The sequence below is a fragment of the Mytilus galloprovincialis genome, chromosome 11, assembly GCF_965363235.1.
Source record: "Mytilus galloprovincialis chromosome 11, xbMytGall1.hap1.1, whole genome shotgun sequence".
NCBI lineage: Eukaryota > Metazoa > Mollusca > Bivalvia > Mytilida > Mytilidae > Mytilus > Mytilus galloprovincialis.
The window spans coordinates 76,193,595-76,209,942 of NC_134848.1; the positions used below are offsets into that span (position 1 = coordinate 76,193,595).

At 34.0% G+C, this 16,348-nt stretch overlaps 1 protein-coding gene across 2 annotated transcripts in view; it reads left to right on the top strand.

Moving 5' to 3' along the window:
* LOC143052805 (uncharacterized) overlaps nt 1-16,348 on the top strand; it is a 38,666-nt gene that overhangs the window by 7,213 nt on the left and 15,105 nt on the right. The window contains exons 1-4 of one of the 2 annotated variants that reach the window (XM_076225908.1): nt 5,670-6,350; nt 9,249-13,365; nt 14,429-14,545; nt 15,035-15,111. In XM_076225908.1, coding sequence (XP_076082023.1) covers nt 6,330-6,350; nt 9,249-13,365; nt 14,429-14,545; nt 15,035-15,111 — 4,332 coding nt within the window. In that variant the 5' untranslated portion in view covers nt 5,670-6,329. Of the gene's footprint in view, nt 1-5,669; nt 6,351-9,248; nt 13,366-14,428; nt 14,546-15,034; nt 15,112-16,348 lie in introns of those variants that run through there. The other variant, XM_076225907.1, reaches the window with a different exon arrangement.

Here is a 16,348-nt window from a genome sequence, read left to right on the forward strand (position 1 = left end):
TAGTAATACAGCTATATTTTGTGCAATGTCAATTTCATCATGGAACACTGTCTCCACAATTAGGGGTTCATTAAGGGGTGAAAATAAGCTTGATATTTATGTTAAGATTTTATGTCACAAAAATATAAACTATTTTGTAAGCATCAAAGTTCGTATAATATTGTATTAAAATGGAATTCTGAGGTAGGTTTTATTTTAATTTTATTTTCTATTGCATTATTGGCATATTAACTGATTTCAGCGAGTCAACATGGCAGCTCCTTCCTTCTGAAATGTCAATTTTGGATTTGACAGTAGCTTACGAGAAAACATGTAAATTAAAAACCGCAAATATTGGGTTTGAGAATTAAATATATTTTTTTCTAGGGGTTATTAATGAAATAACTAATGCAAGCTAAAGATTTATGAGAATATTTGAGCTTTATCTAACAAGAAGTAAAAAAGAACAGCTACACACATGTCATACCCACCCTCGCTTCAGTATTTGAATGAACTTATTTGTCCTATAAGAATCGAAATAATTCATGGAAGCCATAGATTTGTTGTCAATTTGCACATGGCCTGGGCCGTGATATTCGTTAATTTTACCCCTCGCTAACGTTCAGGATAAAATTTGAATATCACAGCCCAGGCCATGTGTAAATTTCCAACAAATCTATGGCTTCCATGAATTATTTCTTGATTTTCAAGTATGTTTTGTTTATTATTTTTTGGGTAGTTAACTTTCAATAATGTTTGAGATCAATTTTGTAGTGTAAAAATACTTAACTTTAGTGTCATGAATGCTGACTTCTGTCAATGCTGAGGTCATTGGAATTTTATTTAATTGTAATTAAAAGAAGGTGTTGTCTAAAAATGAAACATAATGCATACCAGTATACCTGTCTGATTAACAATGATTAATAGATTGAATCATTGACAATAATTTAAAAGACTTTCTAATTCAGTTTATAATTTATTTAAAAAAAAAATGACTGATTTAAATGAATCATACAATGTATATGATTCCGCTCAAAAGACCATTTCATTTTCTGGTCCATAAAGTTTGAGATTAATTAGTAGATCCATTATCAGACAATAACATATTGACACATTGATATAATCATGATCAATATAAATAGACATACACACAACAGTTATACACAATCAATAAAACATTAAAGTGACCTGACTAAAACTCTGCAAGTTTTCCAATATTCCAACTTAAGGAGATCAATAATGCTCTAGTACCATACAAATATTGATGGAGAGAATTCTGGAGCCGAGGAATGGAGGCCTGGAGGGGGAATTTAAGTAGATCAATAAAATAATAATCATCAGACTGTCTAAGATTTTAACTGGTCATTTGGTCAAGGAAATTTGCAGCTTGAATTCGACCATTCACTATTTTATTTGAGCCTCCCTGATTTGTTATTAAGGTCTTCTTATATGAAGCATTTTTTTTTCAAGAAACTAAATTTTACAGGAAATTTGATTGCTGGATTGCTGGTGTTTAAACGCCACTTTTCGGACTATTTCGTCATCGTGGCGGTCTATTTTTATGGTTGGAGGAAGCTTAGAGTGCCTAGAGAAAACCATCAACCTTAGTTAGGAAAACTGACAATTTAAGTCAATTAAGATTGGAGTCTAATGCACATGCACGTGCAGTGTTTGAACTCACAACCTCTGTGTTGACTGGCTAGTGACTACTGTGGTAGAACTACTTAGACCACTTGGCCATCGAGGCCCTTTTAATAAGTCATGTGACCTTCTCAGAATGCTCTCATTTATGTTTAGACAGTCAAATTGTCCCCACAATTAAAAAAAATACAGAATTTTAATTCTTCTTTAAGTACATTTATACTTTGGTCATGTGGGTAGTATGGCGGTATAAACTAAAATTAACAATATTTTTATGCCCCACCTACGATAGTAGAGGGACATTATGTTTTCTGGTCTGTGCATCCGTCTGTCCGTCCTTCCGTCCTTCCGTCCATCCGTTCGTTCAGGTTAAAGTTTTTGGTCAAGGTAGTTTTTGATGAAGTTGAAGTCCAATCAACTTCAAACTTAGTACACATGCTCCTTATGATATGATCGTTCTAATTTAATTAGACTTTTGACCCCAATTTCACGGTCCACTGAACATAGAAAATGATAGTGCGAGTGGGGCATCCGTGTACTGGGGACACATTCTTGTTACGTACTACAATATATACATCACTCTTTATTTGTTAACATCTATGTCATTTGGTCTCTGGAAACATTTTGTATTGGCAGTCATACCACATGTCCTTATATTATATGTAGTTAATATACATGATATATAGTGCTGTTTTCTAAAATCAAATGCAAAGTACTGGTCATTCTTCTTGTTTTCTTTCCTCAAAACTGAGGAGATAAAATATACATTGCAGTGTTATTTCTTTATAAATTATCAGAATTATCTCCCCTTTGATAATAATGATAATTCCTTCTTTCAAGGATTACACAAGCAGAAAACAGGCGGAGACTTCAAATGGGTCTTTAACACAGGGTGAAAAATCTTGCACCAAGAGGCATGCTTCAGCTGTCCCCTATAAAGAAATATGTACTATATCAGTGATAATGGATAATATTTTCACAGTAAGCTATTAAAAATAATCTTCTCTGTTCAAAGCATCCTTGTAATACATGGAAATATAATAAGCAAAGTATTACATAATAGTCAAACAAACAGGCACATAAGAAAAATCAAATGAAAAATTGTGGAGGGTAGGTTTGGTCAAGCAGAAGCACAGTTAATTATTTTAAGTCTAGGGCGATCACTGTAAAATAAGTTTAAACATGTTAAAGGGAAGCGGTATGAATGAAGTAATTTTGAAGTTTTGCATGGAGAGAAATGAGAATAGATGTAGCATATATAGTGTCTAAATGACCCAATGTATTCTGGGTTTCCCACTGAACCATATGGCCTTTATAATGAGTATCATCTGACCTGTAATTATATAATTCTATGTAATCTAGTGCATGTATTGATTAGAAGCAGTATTTTTAGATATCTAACATCTACAATTTTGCTGAATCAGATAAATTGAATGATATTTTTACACTTATCACATTGTTCCAAAATGGATAATGAAGTCTAAATTTAGACCAGTTTAGATATCTGCCTCAGTGGACCATGTGGACCATGTTAATAGTTTATAGAATTAGATATGGTTAGCACCAATTGTGATATTATTGATAAGACTGGTTCCTGGTATTCCCCATCAGACCAGTAGATTGATTATGTCTGCATGTTTAGTTAGATTGCTTGGATTTACAATTCTACATTTAAGGTATAAATAATTCTTTTTATGCAAATTAGGTTTCACAATTTAAGTAGTCTGCTCTGATGTTTACATTTACATTTATTAGTTTCAGTTTTATTTTAATTATCCATTTAAATTTTGTAAAACTTCTTTGATTATTAAGGTTGCCTGATTTAATTTGTATTTTATCAACTTTGTTTATTGCAATTGGTGTACATGTATATAGCCTAACTTGTATACTTTCTGTAAAATCTAATCTTAACATCAATTCATCAATTAATGATTTCAAATCACCCACATGTTTAATTTGTGAATTTATGTATAAATGGAAACAAATAATTAAGCACTGACTTACAGTGCTCTTTGAAGTCTAATATTAAACACTTTCTACCTCAGCTTTCAGAGGGAGTTTTAAGGCATCTGAATTCACCCAACTTTTAGTATTGGACTGCAGGAGCCAGTTTTTGGATGCAAAGGGCTTCTAAATAATCTGATCTAAATTAAAAAGTAAATGTTGACCTTGACTGATGTGATACAACCTTGAACAATTAAGTCATGCCATATGATGAGATATCTTCATTACTAACAATATTATGACTGTACAAGTGTCAAACAGTTATTGGCAATGCTTGGTTTAAACTGCTGGTATATATTACACTGATTTTCTAAAAGCAAACGAGGAAAAATGTTAAAATTTGTCAAAAATCATTCCATCATTTAGAGCAAAAACTACATTACAAGGCACGTGAAATTGTATATTTGGATATATCCTGTATTGTTTATTATTTTTGCCGATTTCACTTAAATTTTTGATGCCTGTTGCAAGGCCTAATTTCTGTCCTGGTCCACTTTATCTGTATCCTAATTTTTCAGTGGCAGTCCATATAGTTTCTCTGACCTTCATTCCAGACAGTGTCTTGATAAAAAATTGAATTGAATTACAGGACCTAAACTTATGTACTCATTTTCAATTTGTTCTTGTCCTGAAAAAGTATGAAATATAAGTCATATAATAAAGAAAATTATGATTTATTGTTATGCCCCTCTGTAGCAGTGCGCATTATCAACATGATTTTTTTTAAAGTTCAATATGAAGTTGACCTTTGTTTGAGTTGATGAGTTATATTAAGTCTTTCAGTTTGAGCTTAGAATTCTGGTGATATTTTGTTTGACCAGTGACAATATGGGGGTGTTGATATGTGATACTAAAATTGAGAATGGAAATGGTGAATGTGTCAAAGAGTCAACAACCTGACAAAAGAACAGACAACAGCCGAAGGCCACCAATGTGTCTTCAATGTAGCAAGAACTCTAGAACCCAGAGGAGTGCTTCAGCTGGCCCCTAAACAAAAATATATTGTAGTTCAGTGATAATAGATGTCATACTAAACTTCCAAAATATACTTAAGAAACTGAAATTAAAAATCATACAAGACTAACAAATGCCAGAGGCTTCTGACTTGGGACAGGCGCAAAAATTTGGCTGGGTTAAACATGTTTTTTTTTAGATCTTAACCCTTCCCCTATACCTCTAGCTAAACACACAACAATACTATGAATACGCACAGTGAAACTCAGTTCAAAAGACGTCCGCCTGACTCCGAGTCCAATGTCAGAATAGATAACAAAAGAAACTTAACAAAATGACAATGATGCATAAAATTAAAAAGGACTACTAGCAGTTACTCAGAGGCGGATTTAGGGGGGGGGGCAGGGGGCCCGCTCCCCCCCCCTTTTTGAGAAAAAAAAATGGTTGCTTATATAGGGAATCACTGAAGTGGGACGAAATTGGGCCCCCTCTTAGGCAGCCAGTGGGCCCCACCTATGAAAATTTCTGGATCCGCCACTGTTACTGACATACTATCTCCAAAGCCTGCTTACAAAGGTTCTATAAATTAAAGTTTCTTTTTATTCATAGTTAAAAGCCTGTAGATCTTCAGCACTGTATGCTGTCCTTGCTGTTTATATATATGTGACTTTTTTATATAAGGAAACAGTTTTGAGTCCAATCTGAAATGTGAAAAATATCCTTATCATACCGGTAGTAGCCAGTGGTCAGTTTTAACAGACATTTTCTCCTCCAGACAAAATATCAATAAATCTTTTGTATATATATATCTCAGCAGACAATTTGACCTTTACTTATAAGTTATTGGTTCTTACTACAAATTTGATTCCAGAATTTACTGTAAATTAGATTCCAGAATTTACGTCCACATTAACTTATTTCATTCTCTTGTTTCCCTAATATTCCGAACAGAATGTAATTAACCAGCATTACATTGGCTTGTCCTGATAAACTGTGGTTGGCTCTTTCCCAATCTACATTGCTGATAATTAGTCAGACCCTATGAATATTCCCATACTGTATATTACAGTAGATAAAACTAGCGCTTCAATTAAGATTCATTATATTTGTTTAATGCTTAACTTTACACTGCAGTGTTTAAACCTGCTGGAAATATTTACATTTGAAATTGTGTTAAAGATTGATTGTTTAAAAATATTCTATATTGGTACAGAAGGAATTTTAAAAATGGGTTGACTCATAAGAATTCAGGATATTGTGTTGTACTTCCTCCAGAAAAATACAATATATTATGTCATAAACTGTTTTCAGTTTGATGTGAATATTTGATTCTGGAATTTGAAAAAGAAGTGACATGAAGATTTGTATATATTTATCAAGTTTATATCTGTTTTACATACATGTAACTTAAAACAAAGTAGACGTGTTTAAAGATGAAAGATGTGAAAAGTATTCGGATTAGAAAAAATCAAATGACTACAGAATTTCTAGACAACATTATATGTTCTATATTTGGAGAATTTTGTGTAGGTAAATGTGATGGAAGAATTTTCCCACAGAAAAGTCTCTAATTCGATATATCGGAAAGGAAGCTGTGTAAAAAAATCAATGTGCCTATATCTCAGCCTGTATGGTTTATCGACTGTCTTTTTACAGCCATTAATAGACAACCTATAAATGTTGACTAAACTATTGAAGTATTATATTATTTGTTTATAATTGCTGACGTCAGAGAAAAAATTATTGTGGAAATGAAATTCTTTGATTTCAAGGTGAGTTATAAGTTGGCCAAGGGGAGATAATTTGGGGATATAAGTCAGGCCCCTAATGGGGTGTCGAAGTCATCACATAATCACAAATTTAATGCCAATATATATTCACATAATCATTAATTATGTTTTTAAACAAGATTATCAAATAATCAAATAATCATGAAACATTTGATCTGGTAGTCAAACAATCACTAAAAAAAAGGCCAATTAAGTAATCACAAAATCAAAAAATCCATGAGGAGGCTCATTAGTTAAGTTTTACAAAGAAACAGAAATGGCCATACGGAAAGATGAAACAGAGGATATATAACAAATTAGTTTTATGTGAACATGGTCTTTAATTAATTGTACATGTACAAGTATTAAGGTTTTAGATTTTGTTTTGATTTTTTGCAAATTAGGTACACAAATTTTAGATACAGTAAGAAATGACACTTAAAATATGATTATTGAATGTGTCAGTCATCAGATTCCCCTCCTTGAGAATGGATAGTAACCCTTGGGTGGAGAGGAGGGGAATGGATAGTAACCCTTGGCTGCAGAGGAGGGGAATGGATAGTAACCCTTGGGTGAAGAGGAGGGGAATGGATAGTAACCCTTGGGTGAAGAGGAGGGTAATGGATAGTAACCCTTGGCGCAAGAGAAGGGGAATGGATAGTAACCCTTGGGTGAAGAGGAGGGGAATGGATAGTAACCCTTGGGTGAAGAGGAGGGTAATGGATAGTAACCCTTGGCGCAAGAGAAGGGGAATGGATAGTAACCCTTGGCTGCAGAGAAGGGGAATGGATAGTATATATAACCCTTGGCTGCAGAGGAGGAGAATAGATAGTATATATAACCCTTGGCTGCAGAGGAGGGGAATGGATAGTATATATAACCCTTGGCTGCAGAGGAGGAGAATAGATAGTATATATAACCCTTGGCTGCAGAGAAGGGGAATGGATAGTATATATAACCCTTGGCTGCAGAGGAGGAGAATAGATAGTATATATAACCCTTGGCTGCAGAGGAGGGGAATGGATAGTAACCCTTGGCTGCAGAGAAGGGGAATGGATAGTATATATAACCCTTGGCTGCAGAGGAGGAGAATAGATAGTATATATAACCCTTGGCTGCAGAGGAGGGGAATGGATAGTAACCCTTGGCTGCAGAGAAGGGGAATGGATAGTAACCCTTGGGTGAAGAGGAGGGGAATGGATAGTAACCCTTGGGTGGAGAGGAGGGGAATGGATAGTAACCCTTGGGTGAAGAGGAGGGAAATGAATAGTAACCCATGGGTGAAGAGGAGGGGAATGGATAGTAACCCTTGGCTGCAGAGGAGGGGAATGGATAGTATATATAACCCTTGGCTGCAGAGAAGGGGAATGGATAGTATATATAACCCTTGGCTGCAGAGAAGGGGAATGGATAGTATATATAACCCTTGGCTGCAGAGAAGGGGAATGGATAGTATATATAACCCTTGGCTAGCGAAGAATGTCATCAGTTTTAAGTCATCTAGATCTAAGTTCCACAGTTAAAAAAAAAAAGATCCCAGAAAAATGATATTCAATAATGTTTGCCTACATTTAATTTATTGCAGTTATGAACAATTGACATAACAGAGAGACAACATATTGTGAATTTTAGGAACAGCTACATTTATATCAAGTTTTTTAAAAATAAAATGTGAGGCTTTAAACTATTTTTGCAAAAACGATCCTGTCACATTTTCGAAATAGAAATATCATTATAAAACTATTTCATTTAAACCATTTATTTAAATTTACTAAAAGCAAAGAGAGAAAAAAAATTGAACAAGTAATTTACATGAAAACTTAAGATTCATACATGCACGGTACATCTTGATTTAATAAGAATTGTTGGCTGTGTTTCAAATACTGCTGCAGATGGTAACATGTGATTATAAAAGCATTATGATGTTTAATTATTGTCTTATATAACTCACCACGGTACATACTGTATCATCATTACTAATGTAACTGGGGTATAATTAGGGGGTGTCGTAATTGCATATTTAGGGGTAATCAAAGGGGGGTGTTATTTTTGTCAGACAATTAACTACAGAAAATTGTTTATCTTAGTATAATTATCACAAATATTTAAACTGGATACACAGAATCTATGGAGGCAGTTACTCTTAATTATTATCATGATAAATATTTGAAGGGCTTCAGTTTTATCATTAATGTATTTGAACTAGCAACATGAAGCAAGTATGCATATGGTTATCAGACGATCAGGATGATATATCTTATGAGTGGAAAACTGAATAAATATATTTCCATTAGTTAATGGGCAGTAGTTGGAAGGCAAATTTTCTTTCTAGTTCAAACATATCCTTATTTTCCAGTAGCAGTCCAACATGTCCAAATGTCCAGTCCTAATTAATCCTGATTTACCCCGACCTTGCAAAACCTATACACATTGTATCCACTGTCAATTTGTTCTCCTCATGAACATGTATGATTATTTGACACAACCTAACAATCAATCATTCAGAATAAGTTATGAACTTAAAGTTGATTTTTGCATTGATAATAATATTTCTTTAACTAAAACCTGGGAAAAGTATACCTAACAATATATATGTTCCTGCTAAAACATAGGTTAGAATTTACAGAAAAAGAGGGGCAAAAGACACCAGAGTGATATTCAAATACACAGATCAAATTAAAATGACAACACCATGACTAAAAAAGTAAATAACAAACAAATAAAGTACACAAGACACTAGTGACAAAATTCTTAGTGCCAATATACATGGACATATAGCATAGATTAAGCATGAGTGAAAATTTTCACAATACCACGTACATGATTTAATTTTAAACTACAGGCAGACAAGTAAGTTTAAGTATTTTTACTGTATTTGACCAAGCTTGCTCTCTTTTTCAGGGATTGGTTGGCAAAGCCTGGGCAGGTGGAACCCATGTGATAACAGGAAATATTAACCAGCCAATCAAATTTAATTTAACAAACATGGAAGAAAAGATCTGTGATAATCAAGTGACAAATGAACAGAAAAGTGATGCTGAAAACGAACAGGCTCAAGTGGACAATACAAAACAAATAACCAATAAGATTCTTAACAAGCCGGAGTTGAAATTTGTGTCCAATCCTGTCACTTGGCAACAAATGTCACCTAAAAAGGAAAAGAAAGGGTCCTCGAGCGGGAGCAGTGATTGTTCCTCATCAGGTGAATCACATGCTAGTGGACTTAAAACTTGGGCAAGCGTCAAAAAGACTAGTGTGGAAAACATGGAAATGAAATCGAATTCTAATTCTGGACATAGTAGTTCTACATCATCGTCTTCCTCCGGTGGGAGTCCAACACGGACATGGTCCTCAATCAAACAGGAGGCTAATAAAAATAATGTTGCAAATTGGAAAGAGGGTTCGCTTACGAAAAAGTGTTTGTCATGTGATTCTCAGGATAATGAGGTCATAATGAAAAATTTACAAAATAGTCCTGATCATACTACTACAGGAAAATTGGATGAAAATAGTGGTTTGGACAATTTTTCATTCAGTTCAAAAACATCTCCAAATCATAGTGATAAAAAAATTCTAAGAAAAACTGATTCTAATGATTGTGATAATAGTAGTACAAGTTTACCACCAGGTGGAGCTTCACAAGAAGAGGGATTTAATAATGACTACTTCTATGATGAAGATTTTACAGTGCAATTTGACACAAACTTACGTGAATCTTCACCGCCAAATTGTACATGTCCTGATACTTCAGACGAAGTTGAATTTCCTAACATGGTGACAGGAAGTTATTTAAGCTTTAAAAATGTGAAATCGTCTGGAATAGTTAATCAAGATGGACATGAACTGTTTTGTCCAGAAGAATCAGAAATATCGGTCAGTCATCATTCTCATATGGACGTATCAACAAGTGAACGAGAAATGATGTGCTCGAGTGATATGTTAGAATTTAGTGACAATCCACTGTTCACCCCTCCATTGTCAGGGGATGTCCATATGGCATCGCAGGAAGATTCAACAGATAGTCTGGACAAAGCTGGCAAAGAGAAAATCAATCAAGATATAAATGGAAGTCAGACTTCTAGTGATGGCAATTTAAATTTAGACTGCTTTCCACGAAAAGAAGAGTACTTTTTGTCATTTGATGGTTCACAAGGTCACACAGAGTCATATTCTGAGCAAAGTAACTCAATGAACTCAAACTGCTCAAGTCAAGGTCAGAACAGTTACAGTCAGAATCATATAAATGCTTGTTCGAATGAAGATGTAGGTGATGAATCATCAGAAAGCTTTCACATATGTATGGCAGGCAATGCGTACCATAAAAAGCCACCTGTTGGAAGTAGACTTGCTAAATTCCAAACTCTCACAGCGCTACAAGAACAAACAAGTGAACTGTCTGGATCTAGTGAATATTCTGATGAGAAACCTTGTAGTGAACCAGTTACCTCCCCTACAAAGAGAACATTCAGAAGGTTGTCACCATCAAAGGGGAGACAATTCAGAATAGGTCAGAAAATTTGTTTTGCTTGTCATCTTAATAATTCCTGTGGAGATGATCACAGTTCTCCCACAAGGTCAAGGTCAAAACAAAAGACTGTTACCTCATGGAAGCAAGTAAAAAGTTTGAAAAAGTTAGGTAAACTAGACAATATCTTAGATCCATCGCGGAGTAGGAGTATGCCAGATATATGTTTACGTACTTGGGGTTCAGGATCATCTCTAAGTTGTCACGGACATGATGTTCAGAAAATTGCTGAAAGTTTTCATTGTAAGCGACATTCTGCATACCTGTTGGATTTATACCAGAGAGTTAGGAACCAGTCTAATCCAGTTTCTCCTGAATGTATGGCAAATATTGAACAAATTCTGTTCCATAATGTGATCTGTAAAGAACAGAAGTTAGGGAACAGCTCACATATTTGTGTGTTCTGTGGTGCTGGTTCTGATAACACGTTGACAGGAAGTCATCAGGTACATGTAAGCAAGGAAGGAAAGCTGGGATACTATACAAACAAGAGAATCCTTGATTGGCTAGATAAAGACAAGTTAGAAAATAAAAGTCACAAGAGTTGTCAAACTGAAAGTTTAACACAAAGTAAAGATACAGCAGTGTCTCCTACGACGGTAACGCTATGGTGTGGAACTAAAAACTTTGGAACTCAGTTTCCACCTTGTGCAAAAGATTGTTCAATTCAAACAAATGTTCATGAGTTGGATGACAATATGAAGGATTACAGTCAGCAGACGACACCAACATTGGAGGGAAAACCAATGATACAGGAGATACATATTAAACATGTCAAAAAAGATAAAATATTGGCACCATCTAGACCAATGAATAACATGAATTATGAGGATGGAAAATCTTTGGATAAAAGTGACTTACTTAAACTTATTTCTCATGATTTTAAAGAAATTGATAAACTTTTGCCACAGCAAGAATTTGTTAAAACAAAACATGGACCAATTCCTAGATCAAAAAGTGCTGACTCTACAAATAGAAAACAAATCCCTGTCCCAGGTATGGGATCTAAATCATTGTTTTATTCACACAAATCTCTACCAGACTTGAGTTTTATAAACTTGAAACATCTGGAAGAAAAACAGGATGATGGTTCATTAATGTCTCTGTTTGATCCGTTACCAATAGCGATGCCAGTTCCTGTTTTTATTCCAGCTGTTGTCAATAATAGCAACAAGGTGACGAAAAGTCTCAGTACTAAGAATTCTTTTGATAATTTATCTCATTCTTGTAGAAGTAATTCAAAAACTAGAGGCAAAGGTCATAGGTCACATTCTGCCCCAGCTAGATCACACAATTCTAATTTGATTCGCAATTGTCATGAATCTGAGACCAGTAGTAGTGGGTTCACAAGTTCAACATCATCAGGGATTGACCCTGGATACAGTGATAGATGTATGCACAACAGTAGTCCAACAACGGACATTGAAAGATTGATTTTCTACCCTCCTCATGTGGAGAATACATGTAAGGGAGACAACTTGAGTCAGAACTTAAGTGATAGTGGCAATACCAGTTTACATCAAAATCCAGAACGACAACGGCAGCAATGGAAATCCTCAAAACCGACTGACAAAAAAGTTAATCGCTATGCTAATGAAATACATCCTGGAAACATTGAAACAAAGAATAAAACAAAAACTGTCAAAAGTCCGGGAACAAATAGCAATACAAGTCATTCTTCTTCTAACAGTTCGTTACATTTGGAACATCTCTATTCTTTACAAGAGGAACAAACACCTGTCTCATCTCCAGAACGAGACTTATGCCACCATGAAAATGACTATCTCTATGGAAACGCATATTGTGTGAACTGTTGTAAAGGTCGTGAGCAAGGTCATTGGGAGGATGAGGAAGTTGTTGTTCGCAGACGTAAATTTGATTACCACATTCAGTTATCCAGTGAATCTGGGTCATCTGGTAGTGGCAGTTTCTTCCCGAATTTTGACAAGAAACCATTGAAATCTTGTCTTCGTAAAAGACAGTTTTTACGTACAAGGTCATTATCAGATCATTTTGACCTTGGCATACAAGATGAACAAACAAAGGAGGATCGTAAAAAGAATAGACACTCATATGCATGTGAGGAAATAATACTTCTTCAGGACGAAACAGGGGAATATTTTGTCTGTAAGAACAATGAAGATGAAGCTGAACCAGTTGTTTTCTATCTTGAAGAAAAACCAGAGGACAACAATGAGAAAACTGTGGTTAAAATGCGTCCTAAAAAAGTGGAAGAAAAACTAAAAGATGCAGAAACTGATTCTTGTGAGAAGGAATTAAATGGTAAAAGAAAGAGTGTCAGTTTTGCATCAGAAGTATCATTCCATGCAATAAGTCCACACATGACATTAAAACGACAACAAAATAGTGGTGGCAGTGAACAGGAAGTGATGTCATCAGAACAAGAGCAAGTCATGTCATCAGAGAAACAGGAAGTAAAATCTTCTGATGAGGGAGTTAACTCCATAAAGAATCCAAAAGAAACTGAAAATGGTAAGTTTATGAATCGTATTTTACATTCACTCATCAATTGACCTAGATCCAGGTTAGGTTTATGGATTGAGAATCATTAATTTGGACATCAAGATCTAACTAAGAAATTGTTCCTTAAAGAAATAGTTCCTTATTAGATTATTTTGTGTTTATTGTCAAGTTTAAGTTTGTTGCGCCTGGTAGGAATGATAATGAGCAGCCTGACCATGAGGAGTTGTAAAGTGAAGGACGTTTTCAATCGTATCTAATTTCAGACTTTCTGTTTTCTAAAGTTATGAATTGCAAGTGGGGGTATGCTTATCTATGACATCCTGACAATTTTTTTTATCAGTTACATCACTGCCGTACTTTATGTAAATAAATACATCTAATTGGACGATTAACATGATTAATCATGTTAATGTGATAGTTTTATTGATATGAAAATATTACAAGGCTGCAGCTTGTGAATGTCACAACAATTTATAAGACTAAACATTATATAACTTTTAATGTACATTTATATTGATGTTTTTTAAAAATGTAAAACATCATTACTAGAATTATATTGATCAATCGCACGCAATATATAAAAAACTAAAGGATATTGAGAAGCAAATGCCAAGTGGGAAGATGTAATTTTAATTTGATCAGTTGATGTACTGGTACAATATTGTAAAATTGAGAAAGAAAATGGGGATCGTGTCAAAGCGACAACAACCCGACCATAGAGCAGACAACAGTCGAAAGTCACCAATGTAGTGAGAAACTCCCGCACCCGGAGGCGTCCTTCAGCTGGCCCATAAACAAATATGTATATTAGTTCAATGATAATGGACGTCATACTAAACTCCGAATTATACACAAGAAACTAAAATTAAAAATCATACAAGACTAACATTTTATGTAGAATGAACTAATAAATGTACATATACAATACGTAAAATTAAAAATATATACTTACCACATGAACAATTTGTTTATTTCACATTAATTGATACATTAAAATTTTAATATTTGTATACATTTATTATTGATGAACATAGTCAGAGAGTGGGCTTCATAAATTTGCATTCTTTTACAGAGAAATCAAGTTCAGACTCAGATGAGGCTCCTCCTGCAGAATTCCAGGTTTCTCCAACAGGGGAGGCTACTCCTACAAATGATAATGTGGAGAAGACAGATCAAGATACAAAAAAAGGTTTGTTTTCTCTACAATTATGAAATTTAATTTATAAAAACAGATTTTGATATATAAGTCATTGTAAGAAGAATATATGTTCATATCAGTCAAACTTTGTGGTTTTCTTTGAAATTACATTCAGTAGTGACAGTAGTACAGCTGCAATCAAAAATGAGTACCACTGATAAAATTATAGTTTTTAATATATTGGCAATACCAGTACATTAAAAAGCTCTTAAACTGTTATTTATCTTAATACAAATCAAATGTCTACTAGCTTCAATATAATAATCCTGTAGGATGGTAGGTGTCAAATATCAGTTAATCCACACCTCTAATACAGTGTTAAGAAAATTATACACAATGCTTATTGGTGAAATTTTTACCATAATACTCTGATCAAGATTAAAATTGAGTGGAGTTATTTATACCGTTCTTGAGTTTATGTCCCTTTATGATCAACTGTATCCCTTTATTATTTTATGAGTTATATTATTTTTATTTCAGTTTTATTGTCAGACATTAGCAGTGCTGCTGAATCCCTAGTCGAACATTTCGCTTCGGCCAAAAATCCTTTTGACAAGGTAAGTTATATGATCATAAAATTAATCATTATTTGTCATTACCCTCCTTTACCAAAAAAAAACTTGAAAAAAATGAAAACAACAAATTTCATGAGTCACATGTGCTTTTTCTGGATTAAAACCTTCATTAAGAAGAAGGCTCAAAGCTGAATATTTAAAAGGCAAGGATATACAACAGTCAACAACCTAAAAATTAAATGAGCTATTACCAAAAAGGACCTTAAAATAGTAAAATCCATCTAATGTACACTTTGTCTGAGGGAGTTGAAACCTATTCTTAAACCTCTTTTAAAGATCCATTAGTTTAATTCACAAATTCTTCAACTTAGAGATTTTTCAAGTCATCACAAGGGACACAAATAAAAAAGAAGATGTGGTATGATTGCCAATGAGACAACTATCCACAAAAGACCAAAATGACCCAGACATATTAACAACTATAGGTCACTATATGGCCTTCAACAATGAGCAAAGCCCATGCCGCATAGTCAGCTATAATAGGCCCTGATAAGACAATGTAAAACAATTCAAATGAGAAAACTAACGGCCTTATTTATGTAAAAAAATGAACGAAAAACAAAGATGTAACACATAAACAAACGACAACCACTGAAATACAGGCTCCTGAAAACAAAAACAATAATAAATTAGGGAAGACCGAAGTTTATGCCTATTGTTACAAATTTCTTATGACAATTTCCAACACGCAATTGTCATGATGAATGATTGTAACCATTTAGAAGATAGGAAACATCTCAGTCTAAAGAAATTGATCCATACTTGTTGTACAGATGTGCCTATTCCTTAGTGGCCTGATGTAAATAGACGTGTTGCATAATATCAATGATTTCTTTACAAAATTACTGCTTAGTTTACTGGAGAAAAATCAATGTTGATTCAATGAAAAACTAAATGATATTGTAGTTAATGAATTCTGACACTTGATATTAAATTTATTGAATTATTACATGTTTTATTCATACATAACTAGATTTAATGGTACTATCAAAACTGTGTTATTCATCATTAATTCAGGTTGTAACCATTTTCTTTCTTAAGGGTTGGGGGTAAATGAAGTAAATGCAAATGCCTTAATGTAATTATACTGGAAAATTACACCCTTATTTAAAAAAAGAATTTGCATCTCAGGATTATATCATGTATATAGATATTCATTTGGAAACATACATACTACTAGGCCATTGGTTTTCTGTTTGGGGCCTTTATACAAATGTAG